At 33.7% G+C, this 19,822-nt stretch overlaps 1 protein-coding gene across 12 annotated transcripts in view; it reads right to left on the reverse strand.

The window, feature by feature from the left end:
• The window catches only part of LOC148612600 (ceramide synthase 2-like), a 29,173-nt gene extending 9,784 nt beyond the window's left edge, over positions 1-19,389 (reverse strand). Inside the window, exons 1-9 of one of the 12 annotated variants that reach the window (XM_088594192.1) lie at positions 12,560-12,857; positions 10,095-10,194; positions 9,402-9,505; positions 7,246-7,448; positions 6,618-6,747; positions 5,447-5,553; positions 4,756-4,813; positions 2,540-2,590; positions 1,332-1,424 (exon numbers count right to left, since the gene is read on the reverse strand). In XM_088594192.1, the coding sequence (XP_088450318.1) occupies positions 1,332-1,424; positions 2,540-2,590; positions 4,756-4,813; positions 5,447-5,553; positions 6,618-6,747; positions 7,246-7,421 (615 nt within the window). In that variant the 5' untranslated portion in view covers positions 7,422-7,448; positions 9,402-9,505; positions 10,095-10,194; positions 12,560-12,857. Of the gene's footprint in view, positions 1-1,331; positions 1,425-2,539; positions 2,591-4,755; positions 4,814-5,446; positions 5,554-6,617; positions 6,748-7,245; positions 7,449-9,288; positions 9,506-9,635; positions 9,975-10,094; positions 10,195-10,678; positions 10,740-11,066; positions 11,205-11,682; positions 12,326-12,559; positions 12,858-16,710; positions 16,735-19,269 lie in introns of those variants that run through there. The other 11 variants (XM_088594194.1, XM_088594193.1, XM_088594198.1 and 8 more) reach the window with 11 other exon arrangements.
• Positions 19,390-19,822: the final 433 nt, after the last annotated feature.

Here is a 19,822-nt window from a genome sequence, read left to right on the forward strand (position 1 = left end):
TACATTTGAATACAAAATCGATAGTTGTCTATCTGGTTCAGTCATTCATGTGTTAACTATATACCATAGCTTATTATTTACAGTCTAGAAAGTACAAATCAATTGAAAACATACATTGCATTGATAACACCTTCCTGAATTTGTGATACAAAAGATGGACAGTTTTCTCATTTTTTTTAGCCTCGAGGGAGTAAGCTGTCAAGTACAGCAGTTTGATGTGGAATCATTTAGTGTTTCAAATAAGATACTTCACCTAATGGTATTGGCATGCTAGGTGTCTAAGCCCTTTAATAATGTTATTTTCGCATCAAAGACATGGTAGAATGTACATGAACGATCTTGTATTACATATGAACATAACGTTAATTTAATAATGCAGGATAATGTCGGCGAGGTGTCGAGTATCGTTCATTTAAACGATCAAAAGAAAAAAAATTGATGCCACTGAATAAAGCTTAAGTGAAAGGAGTATTTATGGGTCCAGGTTAACTACTTTTAAAAGTATTTTTCTGGTAAAAAGTATTAAGTAGAAATTGTCTAGCTTTTTCTTACATTCTGCCATATTTTTATCGCTGATTTATCTTACTCTTCCCTTATTTTTTAGTACTTTAAAGCAGAAATAGAAATCAACGGAACCAAGATTCTAGCGAAAATCAAAAGAACGTGATCCAGGGACAAAGACCAGACATAGAAAAGAAACAAACGCAACAAAAACATAAAATAACCAAAACAATTCATACAAAGTAACAAAAGTGTAAGAGCAACTCGGATTATAACTGATTCCAATAAACTATTGTTTCGTCTATATCTTAATAACGAAATCATTATAAGACAGAAGTCTGAATCAAAAGAAACAAATATTGGACAGAAATGTCAAAGAACAAATAGAGATACAGACGGGATATCCTTTGTTTAAACATTAAAAGAACGAAGAAATAACAAGTCGCCAAAAAAAAAAAAAAACAACAAAAAACAAAGAAACAAAAAATAACAATGAAAAAGCACTAACCCACTAGAATGTTGGCTAACCTCGTAGGGTGCTTCGGTAAGGAAGCAAAGTCAAGAAAACAAACAAAAAACCATAACACTAGAAAGGAAAATAAGCAGATTGAAAGAGAAATCAAGAGAACCAAAATTCGAGCGAAGACTAAACATGGAAAATAAACACTCACAACAAAGAACTTGAAATAACCAAAATAATACGTACAAAAAAATATAGGTAAATGAGCAACACGGGTTCCACTTAAAATTTGGAGCATGGACCTGGTAGGGTAAGCGTCCTCTTCAAAACAATTTATCAATTAACCAAATCATTTGTTATTCGTGCTTACCTTTCGTTTATGATCTGTGAATAACATATATAAATATGATATATAAAATCCTAGTTCTATAAGATAGTACCAGTAGATATCTTTCGTCACGTGCTGAAATACAGACATATTCGATTAAAGTATCTATAATAAACATATACAAAGATTTAAAATGCACTATGAATTCGGGCAAATAGAAGCTCGAAACAACCTGATCGGATGGTTCATGAAAACTTTTCTTGATATATCGATTTTGGACTACATGTTACGATGTTTCCTTTGCTCATAATTAAATTAATCGTCTTCTCCTAATATAATTATCTGAAGCAGAAAACAATTGAATTGAGAAAAAAACATTGTACACACAAAAAAAAACTTTCGATCAAAGTACATAAGGTTTGCTCTAATGGAGCGTGTTTTGATAATTCGTGCGTTTGACAAGATATCTAAAATATTCAGCACAATAACATTTAATACTACAATTTACAAGTTGTAATTGAAGATGATAACAAAATTTTCAATTAATAATGTCTTTTAAAGAGTCATCAAGGGAACCAAGGTTATAGCGGTAATCAAAAGAATGTAATCCAGGGACAAAGACCCAACATGGAAAACACACATACACAACAAAGAACATAAAGTAACTAAAATCATACATACAAAGTAACAAAAGCAAATGAGCAACTCGGACTCCACTAAAAACTGGGAGCATGGACCAGGTGCACAGGTAGGGTAAGCGTCCTCTGTTTTCTAGAAACACTCACCGAGTTGCTCATAAAAAGTCAAGTCCGGGGTAGACAAACGAGGAAAGGAAAACTATGACCCGTTGAATAAATCAGTTTTCATGGTGCAGATGGATACACCATTACGATCCACGAGTTCATGATGACGACCATAAAACTTCTGTAGTGATGACTTCAATCTTGTAGCAACATAACCCTGTTCCAGAAGTCTATTTGTTAGAGTTTAAAAAAATAACTTCAAAAGAGTTGTTGTAGATGGAGGAATAGAGTGATATATAAAGGACATAAATGATTCCCCAGAAGTCTATTTGTTAGAGTTTAAAAAAATAACTTCAAAAGAGTTGTTGTAGATGGAGGAATAGAGTGATATATAAAGGGCATAAATGATTCCACCATAAAGAAATAAACACACAAGAATTTTGCCGACAAGCCATCTTTGCAAGCAATGTTAACTTATTTTATATTTGCACATATCCCAATGTTTACCTGATTTGGCCAACCATACCAGCACTGCATAGAATCTGTAAACCAAGGTTTCTGAAACGAATAGCATAAACATAAAACAGAAGGATAAGGTGTGAAAAAAAAACAGACAATAACGATTCTTGGTTACTTTTTAAAACAAAAAATTGTTAAAAGTGTATAGAGTTAACAGATTGATGCAACAGAATTTCTGTCTTATAAAAGAACTTAACCACATAGCATAGTTATAAGTTTGATTATTCTTAGATAAAACGGTTATGAGAAATATTTCTTGTATAAAACAGGCTTTGATTCAAAGTAAAATCTACGTCACGTGGTTATGAATCTTTTTCAGTCCTTGGTTGAAAAATACTCAGTTTCTTCTAAAGCAATGAGTAATGATTGCTTTTTGTAAATAGTCTTGTGTTGATGTGACCGCTGATTTACCGATTATGACGATAGCATGAAAATTCTATTTAATCACCACTGGTATAAATACGCCGCAATAGAAGAGGGAGGTTTAGTGCACTGTAAAACTTAGATTTAACCCACCATTACTTTTGAAATGCATATACCAAGTCAGGACCATTGCGGTACCAGCTGCTCAAGTGGTGTAATATCTATTTTGTCAGATTTATTTTGGACTTTACTTGATTATGAAACGGATTAGTGTTCGGTAATTTTGTTACCATGAATGTTTATACACAATATATTAAGTCGTTCTATGACTAATACAGACACACAGAGTCCGAAGACATAAAGCTTAATCTGCCTTTGAGAAATGCATTTTGACTACCACAACTACGAAAAGTGTGGCGTTAGTCATTTTGTTTTCATTGGCTTTAACATAAAATGTGTTTAATTTGACAATAACTGGCTATGTGCCTAATTTTTGTTGAGTAAGGCAAAATTGTCTATGTCAACGCCTTTTGCGCTGAGGTAGACAAAATGTGTCGACTTAAAACATTTTTGGTGTATCCATCTGCGCCATGAAAACTGATTTATTCAACGTGTCATAGTTTTCCTTTCCTCTTTCGTCTACCCCGGTCTTAACTTTTTATGAGCAACTCGGTGGGTGTTTCTAGCAAAGCAGAGGACGCTCACCCTACCGGTGCACCTGGTCCATGCTCCCAGTTTTTAGTAGAATCCGAGTTGCTCATTTGCATTTGTTGCTTTGTGTGTATGATTTTAGTTACTTCATGTTCTTTGTTGTGGATGTCTGTCTCGGCTTATTTTGTCCACCTCCATGCACATTTACACTTTCTTGGCTTATTTTGTCCACCTCCATACACATAATATTGGATTAGATATTTAATGTCCATACAACACCGCATACCTGTGTTGAGTTAGACAAATTTTTATCAAAAGTTAATAACAAGTGTTGAGATGGTCAAAGCAACACAAAATGAGCATTTAATTAGGCATAATTTATTTGTCTCCGTTACATTTTAACTATGCATAGTCGTCCTCATATAATCAGCCGTGATAGTCGATAGATTTTTCACAATTTATGTTTTAACAATTTTTACCAGTTTTATTTATTAATTGTTCAAAAACTTTGGAAAGCGTTCCAGTTGACTAGATTCAATTCAAGGCACAAGAAACGGACGAACCGACAAACGGACGGCCGAACAGTATGATCAATATATACCTCCTGCTTTTCAAGGGGGTGTATAATAAGTCATATTAATCTCATTCGCAGTATAACCGGTTCCTGATTTTCTATATATCCCTCTGCTAGGATATAGGAGGTGTAAAAACTTTGAAATGGAGTATATATATTGTTGATGAAGTCATACAAGATACAAATTGAGACTTACTGAGGAAAATGACACCTTAGATGCACATGTTTTTGGATTTACTATTAAGGATGAATAAATACTGAACATGGGGCTTTATGACATGATTAAATTCCATTTTCCATCGTATTTTGAAAACTTATCGTTTTACTTAATCTTGACTTCGAATTAAAATTTGAAAGAATGTTAAAGTTAGTAAATAAGTTTGAGTCACCGGCTTAGCAATTCCGGCTACCGCAATTCTTCGAGCCAAGTGACTCCATCAACTAAAATCAGTATATGAGAAATTAAAGAAACAACATTTGTAGCCCAGGACATCACTCGAGAGAGCCCATCTTAGGCAAGTAATCGGGCCATGTCCCTTTTCAGATTTTTTTCATCCGCTGCTGTTAGTTTGATTATAAATTTATAGTACTAAAATATCACTAATTATAAACTTACATCCCATAAAACATAAAGTCCGTAAAATGACAAAATTGCATAAAATATGAATGACCACCTGAAATATACAAAAAAGAGAATATTAATCGAAGAATCAAAGAAGATATTTATGTTTCATTCCTGCAACAGGCAAGGTTAAATCCTTGAAGCAAGAGAAGTCGAGTTATAAACTTTAAGTAATTATTTTTAAAATAAACAAGAGAAGTAGTGGGCTCAAATAAATTAGTTAGGTTGCTCCTGCCTTCTAACGATGTCCCTGACAATTTATAATCGTGTAATACTAAGATATGATCGAAAATACTATTTTACTTACGTAGAAATTTCAATTCGTATCTAACAATGAATTTCGTTTTAATCTATCTATGTATATTTTAATTCGAAGGTATTTTAGCTAAAAAAAATCAAATATGAACAGCTAAATTTTTCTTACTTGGGCATTTTACTTACTTATTGTTATCATTTAAAAAAAATACCTATACTTTTTAGGTTAAGTTTTTATAAGATATTGAGAACAAACTATAGAAAAGATTTTTTTAAAGATATTTAGTATAGACTATATAGAGAAGTTGGCACATGTACAAAGTTCACTGTCAACTTATGTAAAACAATGTAAAATGCCAGAGTTTGGTTCTTCATACTTGATTATTTCAGCTGTAATGAGTTTATCGCAACATTTTAGTTGTGTACATACCCAGCATCACTTAACCGTTTTATATCTGATGCTTGATCTAACTGCTTTCGTTTTCTAAACCATATCTGTATACTGCGCTCTTTCAAACCAGTCTTTTTAGATAAACTCTGGAGGGAAATAAGATGATTTAACGAGCAAAATGAGAGGCAATGTTTTTGTATATTAAAAGCCAGATACAAGTTAATCTGATATAAATATGATATCTGAATATAATTCTCATGGAGTGATTAACTGATTGTATTTCACGTACTCTTACAGATATTACATGCATTTCAGGAAGAAAATATTTAATCAATGAACAGACAATGCTTTGTACAGGACCAATACGCTGAGTGGGATTTTAAATGTGCTTTCTCAAAGAAGCAACACACCAAAGGTCGGCATACCATTCCACTGGGATTCATAGCGAATAACTCGTAATTTTATCTTATTTACAAGTGTGGTGCATCGTGCTTGGCTATGAAACAGTGACTAATTGTTTTAAAGTCTTTGGTAACGATTCAACCGGGGATAGACAATACCTCAAATTAATGTAACTTATTTCTTTTTCATTTTTACGTCTTACTGCTTTCTACTACTCAAATACATTTTTTTAAACAAAAACTTAAAAATATAATGTTCTCTCAGTATGAACTGTTTCATGATTTACTCCATCGTACTTATAAATGTGTCAAACTCATGAAGCTTTCAGAATTGTAACTAATTGACCGATGTTTCCAACTATATTAGCTCGTAACCTGAATACAGTTCCTCGTTAATGATCAGGCCATATTTGACGTTTATGAGTCCCCACAAAACTAACCCATATATAAACATACATTCACCGATATTGTGTCATCACTAACTGCAATAAACACACGCTCAATAATATTGTGTCAGGACTCACTATGTCGGGACTCACTACTTACAACACACAGAAAATAGCTCTAGCTCTAGACAACCTCTAGCATTGCTGGGGTACACACACCGATATTGTGTCATGACTCAATGCATATACATATTAACACAAATTCACCATTATTCTATCATGACGATCGACATAATACCTACTTGCATAACGACTCACTACTTATTAGTGCCTACTCACAGATACTGTATAACGACTCACTACTTATCAATAATTACTCACCAATATTGCATCATGACTCACTACCCATGAATACCTACTCACCAGTATTGCATCATGACTAGGTGATTTACACTTTTTATATTCTGCTTCTAATAGGGGTTGATGGTATATTTGTATTTTCTTCGTCTGGTCTTTTAAGCCAAAATATGTACCAAACGGATAGGCAACAAATCTATGAAAAAATGGCATAATGTTAATTGCTTCATAAAGGCTGCTGCGAGTTTAGACTTGTGGCGAGTCTACTGCGAGTTAATAAGACCGTTCTACAATTCAAGAAAAAAAACACGCGTTGATTGCTTGTGTAAAGTCATGCACTTATCAAATTATATCTGACTATGAAATCAGTAAGTCAATAACTTACGTGTATGACATGTATGTATGATGCACTTTTAAGACGGGAGATTGCGTAATTAGTATATCCAATTTGAATATGCACTAGTCAAGTATTTTAAAAGGACAATTATACAGATGCAAAAAAAAAGAAGAAACAACAGTCCCGTCAATGACAATACCTTAAAAGCAATTTGTATCGCAAGGAAACTTCTGCAGGTATTCCACATCTTTTATTTTTTTCTATTGTATGAGCGAGTATTTAACATGAAAATACCTTAAAACATTGACTTTTAAAAACACTTCAAGTGCAACCTACGATAACATGTTAAGTACTTACCTATCAAAAAGATATCTAAGAAAAATCATAAATAATGCCATGGCAACAGATTGAACAACAATATCGGACAGAATTGGAATGTATGCATCTTGAGGTAGTGCTGCCCTGTCTTTCGGTCGTATGATGTCCGGTTGAAACCAGTTGATTTGTTCATTGATGGCATTTATTATTTCCATGGTAACGTTTTCTCGTGGTTACAACATCTGAAAAGTTGGAAGAAAATCGTGAAAATTAGTCAAAGGCTACTTTATTTTTGGCTCATTGCATGTGCCTTTTTAAAAAGCAATTCAGTGTAGAAGCAAGACATATAGTTCTCGTGCTTCATCAGCGCTCCTGTATGCATTTCAAAATTGCTTTTTGATATTTTACAGTATGCTAGCATACGCCTGGTACTCTAGCAAAACGATCCGGAGCGACACCACGAACGCAGAGCTACACAATCAACGCGGTGCTACAGAGGTATTGTTTAATTTTTCTGGACACAACGGACCGCGAAGTTTCATACATGTATGCCAGCGGTCCGTCGTTTCTAGATTAACATTGACTCTATAGAGCTGCCCATTTGTCTCCCCAAACAGCTTACACATGCTACAGGTCTCTCTGTATTTGTCTCTGAAATGCACATGGATAGTGAATTAAAATTTTTGTAGTTGTGATATTAATTATTACAGAGAGACTCGTAGCAAGCCTCCAAACAGCTCCGCGTTCGTTGAGTTAGTGGATACCCATCGTGAAAATATACATCACCTATACACCCTGCCTAAAAATGTGACCTATGACACATTTAATCAAAGATATAAAATCTAACCAAATTATTTTTTAAAAATATGAAAATAACTTTCATTCTTATTACATATCTATGCCAGGGCGTTTACTGCAAAGTTTTAAGGGTGTCAATGAAGTGTCACGAACTCGCCTACATAAAGTAAAACCTAGATATTACGTATACTATTATAATAAGGCTATTGTTGCTAATAATGGTTTCATTTGAATTGAAATGTGCTAAATTCTCCCAAATAACGATTTACCTCTGATTTTTTTGGCAACCAAGAGATTACGCTCTCGTTTTCAATTCAAATTCAGTTTTGATTATTATTGATGGAAGAAAAACGAACTGTGAAAAGCGTTCCACTTAACTTGATTCAAAAGCACAATTTTAGTGAACGTTTTAGTTACAAACGGAAATTCCTGCCCAAGTTTTACAAAGACTGGTATTTACAATGATATGCGTCAAATAAAACATCATTTGTCAAATTCGGTACACTTGTATCATCTGGTTTCTCATCGATATTTAAATGATATTATTTAGCTTTTATTGTAGTAGAATATTCGAAGTCGATTAACTATTGAATCAAGTTGCTCCTTCGATTGTGAAAACGAGTTCAGAGAGGTTACCACTAGTAATTCCCATACGGAACACGGCACGTATAGCTTTACTGTGAGATATCTGTTTTGCATCTATTTACTGAAAAAATGCATCGTTTACATTACCTCTAAGTATATGTAACTGACACGAAATGACAACGCTCGTTTTATTTTGTGCAATGTTTTTAATGATAAAATTTTACGCATTTTCATTCCACCTCACCCCATCCCTTGGTTTAACTCTCCGAAGCAGGACACATGACCTAATTCGTCGAACTAAATCTAATAAATAAAAAAAAACAAAACAAGAAAGTCCGAAACAATATGTGGTTAGTAATAATTCATTAGCACTATTCAATTATTCCATACCCCATTCATTTTCGACAGTGACATTTGATGTCTTAAGAAAATAAAGAGACGCCAGCTGATAAAAGAGCATTGTGATAATTACCAAATTAGATGAAAAAAATACATATATAGAATTCACCAACCCGGGATAATCCTGTGGTAACAAAATATAAACAATATTTTCATGAGGAATATTTTTATATTAATAGCTCTTTCTCTGGTAACTCATAGTGGGTTATCTACTAATTACTGTGTTATTGTAATTTTTTTTTCTCTGTATATATGCTATAAATTAATAAGTTGTGTTATGATGGCTTAGTACTTAGTAACCTTTTGTCTGCGATGTTCCTCTAAATATTACTGTTTGCTAGTAAAATATTTGCCACTAACAGAACATTTTCTTCTAGAACAATCAGCCATACACATTCCTACTTGCAACCTACAGCAGTTGGTCGACATTTTTCTGTATAGTTCGTTAGTAACAGATGAGAAAAGCAGACGACATCAACACTGCACGCGCAGCTTCTGTCCATTACTGAGTCAACCACTAATAAGATGATAATTGTAGTAAACGATAAAGATCTAATTATATCATTCATTACAGAAATCTATGACTTTATCACAATCAATAAGTAAATGAGATATCAAAATACAGAAACAACAACAAAATGACTGACCTCAATAAACTGTGACCGGGGTATCATTCCCACAAGTAACAAAATGATGTTATTTCTGTGTACGACACACTTTACAGGAAGTCGTACATGTAACACCCCATTTAATACATCGAGCAGGAAACATTTGATCTTTACAAAGCGGTCAACTACACAACAAATACAACGCATTAGTGTCCCAGGATGAAGAATGTAATTTCAGTTAACTTAGATATATTTTGATGAAAGCATGTATTGACAAAACTGCTAACTGCTGATACTAAGTGTGTATATATATATCCAAGATTGATGTATTAAAGCTTTTTGTTAATTCAATACAGCAGTTTTCATTTATGCATTCTTAAAGTATACGTGACTTAGTCCAGAAATGAAACAGAGGGTAACATGGGGAGGTCTAAAACCATTTTTTTTACTGTTGAGTTAACTACTCGATTAAAAAATTCAACATAAGTAAAAACAAACCTTTCCCCTGTAAACCTGCCCACTTTTCAAAATACAATTTGATGAAATATCAGGCATTATTCCACTCTAAAATCTTGTGGAGGCTGAGCAAGACCATGTGCTTTAGAATAGAAGAACGATGTTTTAATTAGTTAACATTAAATCGTAGGAGAATCAAAAGGGGTCAGTGGTTCAAATTAATTTTCAAGCGTGGAAGGTCACGGACGTTCCCAACTAAATTTCAAATCAATGGTCTATTTGAAGAGAAGCAAAGTTAAAGGTCAGGGCCGAGGTAAATGATATTTTGGTCCTTAGTCAGGATTTCAGGCCAGGAACCACCATTAAATTGAACCCATGAAATACATGGATGGTTTTGGACTTTTCAAGTTTCAAATCAATATGGAGAAAATCGAAAGGTCACAAAAAAAATCACTGAAATGAGTTCAACGTTCAGGACCCAGGCAAATAATACTTTGAACGTCAGGTCGCAGGTCAGGAGTTGAGGGTCTCAAACCTCGAACCGCCAATAAATTGAACTCCTACCCTACTGATGAGACATAAAAGAACATACTTAAATAAATATATAGTAAAAATAAGAATAGTACCGTACTCATAATGGTCATCGATACCAATTTAACCATCAACCTTAGAAACATTGGTCTGGAAGGATCCTGTAATACCCAGTAAGGACCTTTTAATTTAATACTAGTTTTGCATATTTAACAAAAACAAAATGCTTTTTCTGTTTATATCACACATTTTGAAGTTATGTTTATAATTTATACTGTAGTTCTAGAAAGCACAATTATTAAACAAAATATCTTTACTTTTAATTTGGTACTCTTGCAAGTTACACTTGTAGTATTAAATTTTAATGTAATAAATGAGTACGACTCTTATTTTTTGTTCACTTTTTCTGGTACCAACCCCCCTCCCCCTTTCCCTTTTATTAATCTCATGACTCGCTATTGTATTAATGCAAGATAAACTTACCAGTTTAATTATAATGTGAATATTTACAATTTCCTTTCATGCAGAAATTTCCACTGAAATCTTATCAAAAATTAAAGCAAATTCACCCTTTTTTACTACAATTAGAAGTGTCCACATTAATCAATGATTTTCACAATAATTGCAAAATTTCTCAGGTTAAGGTAACAATAGACTTTAGTTATCGCCCTTGGACAATGATAATTTCGAGGTCAGTATCTTGATGTATGTGTACATTTATCATCTTGTTTATCAAAGTTGCTTCAAGGTAAACTGTTGTGGTCAGAAAATAGTGTACACGTAAACGTGTGTTAATCGTAAATAGATCAAACACATGTCTGCATTTCAGTTTTCACGGACTTGCTTGTGAAATTCAAATTCCTTGTGTCATCGAGGGTAGTCTCAGGGACTTACAAGTATACAGTGAGTATTGAAGATCGCCAGACACACACTCTCTTTCCTGGAGAGAGAGGAAGCGTCTAGGTATCTTAAATACTCACTGTACACAAGCCCCCTGTGGAGTAGTTACCCTTCTGGAAAGTTTGATCAGACAAGTCAATCTTTTACAACTTAAGAATAGATGAAAAAGTTAATTGATTGTATGTATCTATCTACTAACTTTTGCTTGGAATCTCACGGAAACTTGAAACCACAAGGTTAATTTTACATATTTATATATCTGACCATTGGTGTCATTCTGTGTTACTGGGGTTATTGCATCGCTATATTACATCCTAATCTGCTGGTCGAAACAAGGCTGTATGTCTAGTTATTGATGATGTTTTAAAATCATTTCAATCATTGTTAAAAACTGTTTCTACCGGAGGGGATCCATCATTAGGGAATAAAACTATCAAATCGTATCTTATCTCATCTTTTTCATGTTGATACGATCTTCTCACATTTGCTCCGCAAACACATTCGCTTAAGCCATTTTGGTACTTTTATTTCGTCGAATTGGTCATTTTAAAATTGAGCCAGTAGGATTCACAAATCGGGTACATTTTTATGTTCTATTAAACATTTACTTCAAGTGAGTTGCTGTGAATTTTGGATGTTGGATGATGATTATTGCTTGATAAGATATTTCATGACAGCTGAAACAGTTCTTGCACTTTTTTTTAATAAAAAAAAACGTCAAACGTTTGAAGGACACGAAATTGATGCAAACGGATATCTCCCGGGCTATACAAGAGTTTCATAATTCTATTCCGGTTCACCAGAACATGTACGGAAGTGACTATCCGTTAAACCTAATTCTTAAACTGAAAAAGGATACTGCAAATTGACGTTTATAAATAAATGCACATCTGCTGTGTACGTATCACCTGACTTAATACATTTATACACTTGATAAAAAATCTACTTCATAACATCGTGTCATCAACACGCTGTGGTTGACCAAACATCATGTCTATGAGGCCGCCGGTGTTCGAATTTATGAACGTAAATATATGTATAAAACATAAAAATAAACATAAATATATGAAACTTACTGTTTATATATTAGTTAGATTTAAACTGATGCATCCATATTTGTCATAAATTCACAATCACAATTTTCACATGTAACATATGACTTGAATACCTAAGTTGTTCCACACGTACTTGAGTCATATGATTAGGTTCGATGAACTGCCTTATAATGTGTCAATTGGACACTTTTGATATCCTAATATACCGTGTGTGGGGATGCGAAGTATGACAATTTATTTTGAAATCACTTTCAAATCGTCGATTTATCCATGAAGCTTATTCATCACCTATACACACAAAATATAGTGGTAACATATGTTTCCGGATTATAAAGGCTTCTATTGTTGATAAAATTGAATTTGATATAGGTACACCTTAAACACTTCAATAAGATAGATATTATAGTATTATTGGGTAAGGTTTTCCATATTGGCTTAGTTATTGGTCCGAGACTAGCCATATTGGTCTGAGGCGTAGCCGAAGTCCAATTTTTCTAGCCAAGGACCAAGAACTCAGCCAATATGGAAAACCTTACGCAATTATACCTTTATTGGCTAACTAGTCTAGTACGCTAGGTCAATATGGATTTTAACCAGTCCAATATGACGTATTGGACGAAAAAAAGTCGTATTGGACGGCTAATCCCGTATTGGAGGCTAAATCCGTATTTGACGGATAAATCCCGTACTGGCGCACTTTTGATCATATTTAGGCCTATATTCGAACGTTAGTCAACAAAAACACATATATGTAGCAAGGGAAGACGGAAATGAGACTTAAGGTAAAACGTCGCTGAAGTCCATGCACACATTTTTGCTCAATGAATCAAGGTCACAAAACTTTCAAATATTTTTTCCATATAGCAAATCATTTTATACTGTACGTGAATTTTCGTTGAGTGAGGTATTTACTTAGACAAGGACTTACATGGATTGAAGCAGAAAATGAATCGAGGACCTTCTCTGAGTGAGGCAGAAACTATGAGACAAAATTGAGACAAAGTGACTTCGATTGATGAAGGAGAAACTGAGACAAAGTTCCTTAATTTGATGGAGTAAAAACTTAGACAAAGTGCCTTGGTTTAATGAAGTAGGAAACTCAGACAAGGAACCATCAGTACTGAGACAAAGAATTCCCACTTCCATTGAGCAAGGAAGACAATGAATAAAGGACCTTAGGTGAGTAAGGCAGACAATGAATGAATGAAGGACCTTTACTGAGTAAGGCAGCCAATGAATGAAGGACCTTAGGTGAGTAAAGCAGACAATGAATGAATGAAGGACCTTTACTGAGTAAGGCAGACAATGAATGAAAGACCTTTAGTGAGTAAGGCAAACAATGAATAAAGGACCTTCACTGAGTAAGGCAGACAATGAATGAAGGACCTTCGATGAGTAAGGCAGACAATGAACGAATGACCTTTAGTGAGTAAAGCAGAACATGATGAAGGACCTTCACTAAGTTAGGCAGAAAATGGATGAAGGGCCTTTAGTGCGTAGACAATTAATAAAGGACCTTCACTGAATAAGGTAGGCAATGAATGAAGGATTTTAGTGAGTAAGGCAAACAATGAATGAAGGACCTTTAGTGAGTAAGGCAGACAATAAATGAAGGACCTTAAGTTAGTAAGGCAGACAATGAATGAAGGACCTTAAGTGAGTAAAGCAGACAATGAATGAAGGAACTTCACCGAGTTAGATAGACATTATTAAGCGTCATATGCGACAATGAAGCTGATAGAAGGAAAATCATTTTTAAGGCGAATCGATAATCATGTTTTATGAGTAAAGGAGATAGAGAGCGAAAGTGAAGTCATACATGGAAATATTTTGTCGGAATATCCAGTTATAAAGACTAGTTATTACTGATAGATTAAACAAAGTATTGCTATCAATGTTTTAATAGCTATAATTAATGGAAATACACGAAACTCTACTTATTGATCATATTGATAAAGGAGAATAAATCGTATTTATTGGGCCTCATAGACTACTTAATGCTGCTTTAGAGCTATATTTGTAGCCAGTCGTGCAACCTAAAGTCCCATCTGTTATATAGATAGAAAAGATATTATGTAAGCTTTCTACGACATTTGTCATAGTACAAAATACCGAAACTCATAGAATACTGCATTTTTATTAAAAGCCGATCTCACAGCTCCCTGTTAATATAAAGAAATAATCAAAAGGAACAGTCAAAAGGAACAGTCAAAAGGAAGAGTCAAAAGGAAAGTCCGTATAACTAATAGCAATATCAGGGTAAAAAACAAAAAGTTGGAATCCATCGCTAAGATCATGATTTAATACAGGCATTTCGAAATGAAATGTGGGTTAAGCCAGGTTTTATTAAGCGCTGAACCTCCTGCTTCTATTACGTTAATAATTTCCGGTATATTTCAACACAAACGGGCAGCATGGAATTGACATCAGTAAAAATCGGTAAAATCAGTTGTCAAAACAGTACCAAAACATGAACAATAAAAAAAGTGAAAATACATTAACTAAATACAATGAAATTTATGTAAATTCAAGCCACGAGTTTCAAAGAATCTTGACCTTTGTGGGAAAGTGCGTCAAGTTCAAGATGAAATAATAGCAGAAGATTCTATCTTTGGTAAAATTGATACTCTCACCACCATGACATTGGCAGCCAAAATATTTTTGTTCTAAGATTATTTTTTACATTCTAAATATATACGCTTAAAATCTTGGAGCAACGATTAAGCTTTCATTTGGATTATGTAGAAACAAATTATTTATACATTTTTGGTTTTTGCAACTACTATAAAAATGTTTCTTTTGATAGGATATTAATAGATGAATTTTAATTTTTCTCATTTTAAAAGTCTTAGTAAAATACTTTCGTATTATTAGATAGTAGTTATTGTTGATAATAAGTTAAAAAGATAAGCTAACAATGATGAATGCTATTTAAAAGTATACGTCAAGTGGACGAAACTTACTCAAAACACGATATGCATGACAAAACAAGAAAATATCTGTGCACATTGTTTCAGTTCATGCATTTAACATCTTTGTCAATGTGGAGGAAAAATACACTTAAAAATCTAGCTTGACTTTTTACGATGATAATAGAAGTAGAACAACACAGGACAAAATATTTTTTCGGAATTACTGTGTATTTCAATAACAGTGACAAAGATGTATAAAAAAAAGTTTGAGGAGATTGGACCGACTTTTTCTCTTCATAAAAATGAAAACAAAATAGACATCAATTTAATAAGGCAATAAGGGAATGTTGTAGGAAAGAATCTTTCTGCACTTATTACATATTTTTAAAGCGTTCCATTTTCAATGCTGCTGCTGAGAGGTTATACTCCTTGAAACACGTGTACACAATATCAAAAGTCATATGTTCTGAACTGTTTTAAATGGAGGTAGACCTAGACATAACTCTTGCAATCAGTGATATGTTTGTATTATATTCAATTTCATCAAAGCCTATCAAGTTTTCCTTTGAACGGAATGAAATCAATCAAAGTTACTTTGATGCTTTGAGATTGATGTAAGAGTTGTGTCCCCTACTAAGGTCTACCTCCTTGAATGGAGGAATGGTGGTTATTTAAGTCTTGGCTGTTCAAAAGTATTTCATTCACTGATTTCATTTCATGCTGACAAGTTTATCCTAATTCATTTCAATTTTTTCATCAAATACATAAATAATTTATCACGCAAATATGTTTACGTTAGTTAGGCGAAAATGAGTTGTGATGCAAAAGAAAAAACAAATTTGGCTGAAAAGGATCTCCCATAATAGATAATGAATTTGCATGATTAAATTTAGATAGTTATTTACTTAACAAACATAACCTTGGAGCCGCCTATGGATAGTTTGCTGAAATTACACGAACCTATACCGACAAGATTTTGGAGCAAGTTTAGTACAGCTCCTGTGTGGGGTAAACTTTCCATTCTCTCTGTTCGCCATTCTACCTTTTACCATTTACCATTTACCATTCCCAATTCACCATGTCCCAATCACCATGCCCTATTCACAATCACCCATTCACCATGATCCATTCACCGTTCATATTCAACATCGTCCAAAACGTAATGAGTACACAGGTACGTGAGAACAGGACGCTGTATGGCACCCCCATAACCCCCCCCCACCCCTCCCCTCATTATCGTATTATCATATTTTTACGTACCTGTGAAATAGTATTGAATTTGTTACGAATTAAATACTGTACGATAGAGATATAAATATCGTTTAAAAGGTTGAACGACACCTTATCATTTATTTGTCGACCGATATGGGACATCCAACTCCATCATACAAACAGAATCATTTCAATTATTATAGTTGTCTTTTCCCGTGTAACACCAGACAAGGTATAACAATTTTCTTTTTTTTTGCATTTGATTTCTGTATTATGTCAGTCGTTGTTCCTATCTAAACGTTCATGTGTTCGTATTCTATTTTGACCTCCCAGGTGTTTGGATATAGCTTGGCCCTGGTAAGTCTTTATTTCAATTTTTATTTCCAACCGCCATAGTCTTTCGATCACGTGATCAATAGGATCGGTTACAACGGGACTTGACGTATAACTTCACCGTGTGGTCATATCTCACATTTTAAGTTTTGTACTTTTGTGGTTAAGACATTCCTATTACAGATTGATTAGCCTTTCCAATGTTCATTTAAGATATATATGTAGCAAACCTTGTCGGTTTTGAGGTGAACTGTGTATACAAAAAATATTTTTGTACGCCCGTTTTCGATGAGCGTTTAACGATGTTCGCCCTGTAAATTTACCAATCTAACGATCATAAAGAAAAACTGACCCAACAAAGGATTTTAATCGGTATTAGATAAAGTCAGTACCAGTTTGGAAAGAAGCTTCCTTTGGTTTCCGAGTCAGGAAAGATTGAACGTCGAAAATTGGGTCAAGCGTACAGCTTTCTTCCATCCTTGTTAATGTATTCAAAATATGGTTCCACTTAATATATTCTAGAATCTGACACTAACGCAGAGACCATATTATTTGTTTGTTTGTTGTATATGTTTGTTTTCCCTGTCTATAGTCTTCATGCCTGGACTACATTCTTTTCAAGTCCACTAGAGTCTTGTTTCCATTGTTTACTCCTTAAAATTTAAAATTGCAAAACACAGACGGCATAGGAACCTCTACGTTGGAAACCTAATAAGGAGAGAAAATCAGGCGGACTTTGTACCACGTGGACGAAAACGGTCTTGTCCGAGTTACAGAAGATGGAATATATATAGCAGCATGCACAACACACGAAAAGGAATAAATTTATTTGTTGCGGTCTTATGACCCACAAGGTATGAGTGCATTAATGATAAAATTATGGGGCTAAAATGGTACTTTGTTTACTTAAAAGCAGACGTGATCGGGCAATATGATAACGGTCATTATGACATAGTCATAATTTTATGTTACACAAGCACTACTCAACTACGACGAATTAAATTGGAGAATCTGACATTGCAAGCATTGTATCATTTGATAACAAACCAATGTTCTTAACAACGGTATTTGTCAGGGGCGGATCCAAGATTTTATGAAGGGAAAGGATGTAATTACGAGAATCAGTATGAAAGAAAACCAGATTATGACATGTTTAATGTTTGAATATGACAAATTGTTGCCATATTCAATACAATATTTAACAGATTACGATAGCTTTTTGTTTTTTTTTGCATTGAATAGTGGGAGCGTAAACCCATTACGCCCTCACCTGGACCCGCCCCAGTTTGTTTATCATAGACATTTACACTTCATAAAAATATTTGATTTAATTATTTTATGTTTCTCGATGCATTACTTGGTAGTTTGATTTTTTAAATGCAGATTGGGCAAGCCACACCTTAAACATATTTATGGAGAAACATAGACAACATATTCATACGCATTATTTATAAGTAATATATATATAAACTATAAAGAGGGGGTAGTTGCCTCCTTCAACTTATGGGCATTTATTTACATATGTAAGCAAAATGACAGAACGATAAAGGAACAAAAGAACAGCAGTGTGATAAATGCAATAACGAAAATCATTTTATTCAATTACGACAAATTTGGTCCATTTTTATAAACTACCTTTAATAGGCTTTCAACTTTTTTTTTAACCAAAGGCATATCCTAACCAGAATTCCCTATTACCACTTTCGGCGATATAGATATTTTCGTTTTTGTTTTATATTCTCGGGGTAATGGCGGCACCTAAACCACTGTCATAAATTAATGTTCATTCATTCAAGGTGTTGATTACTCGAAAATCAAAAGAAAATAGAAAATGTCATTTAGAAGCACAAGTGTTTGTGTTAATTGCAGACGCAAATGCGGAAGACGGAAATTTCGATAATCCGATTCTCGGGGAAAACGGAGATTAATACATTACATCTTCCTTTTGATATGATCACTGGTTTAGACTTGAAATACGGTAACTTATCTATGAGAGTTCACATGCAAGGACTCATATCAATCTAGGTTTCACTGTAAAACATGGGGATTAGTTTTAATAGCTTTGTCAGTTATGTTATCATTGTTTCGCATGCTTTTTGTGACATTACATCATTCCCCACCGAACCAGGAAGCCAACATACACATTAGAATACGATCGGTCATAATTGAAAGTGGCTTAGTACGGAGACGCATAAATTGATCATCTACCTTTTAGAGAATTAGAAGTATTTGAAACTAGGAGTAAACGGTATTTGTGTAATATCATTGTCTTACCTAGGTTCTAAAACACGTATCGTCCTGCACACAATTGTAAAATTACATCTTCTCGTTTTTATGTAGTTACAGATCAAAGTTTACCGTGATAGGTAAGAACATAGTGAGGTGATACTTGATTATCATATTTAGTATGATAAGTTCAAGTTCACTTACAATTATCATTTATATATATACACACAGTACATTTGACTGTATTGAATGCTTTGGATGCGCCTATTGGTATGTCCACTTTGAATTGCGACAACTGAAAATCTTAATTTGCTTTTCAACCCTTAATATTTTTTCTATACATAGACTTAATAAGAGTTAAAGTACATTTTACACTTTTAATACTTTTCAGCAGTTGAAACGTTATTAATTTTCGCGGTGTACTACTTTTCGCAATTTTTGCAGTGGACAGAAAAACGCAAAAAGTCGTCCCCGTGAAATTGTTTTTAAACACTCTATGACGCAAATCATTTTTGATTAAAAAAACTTAATTGTGCTATTTGTTAACTTTACCCTACATTACAGTTTCAAATAGATACCTTTTTCAAAATTGATAAGAACC

The sequence above is a fragment of the Perna viridis genome, chromosome 7 (genome assembly GCF_037379345.1).
Source record: "Perna viridis isolate PV_CMFRI_1.1 ecotype Kerala chromosome 7, ASM3737934v1, whole genome shotgun sequence".
Taxonomy (NCBI): domain Eukaryota; kingdom Metazoa; phylum Mollusca; class Bivalvia; order Mytilida; family Mytilidae; genus Perna; species Perna viridis.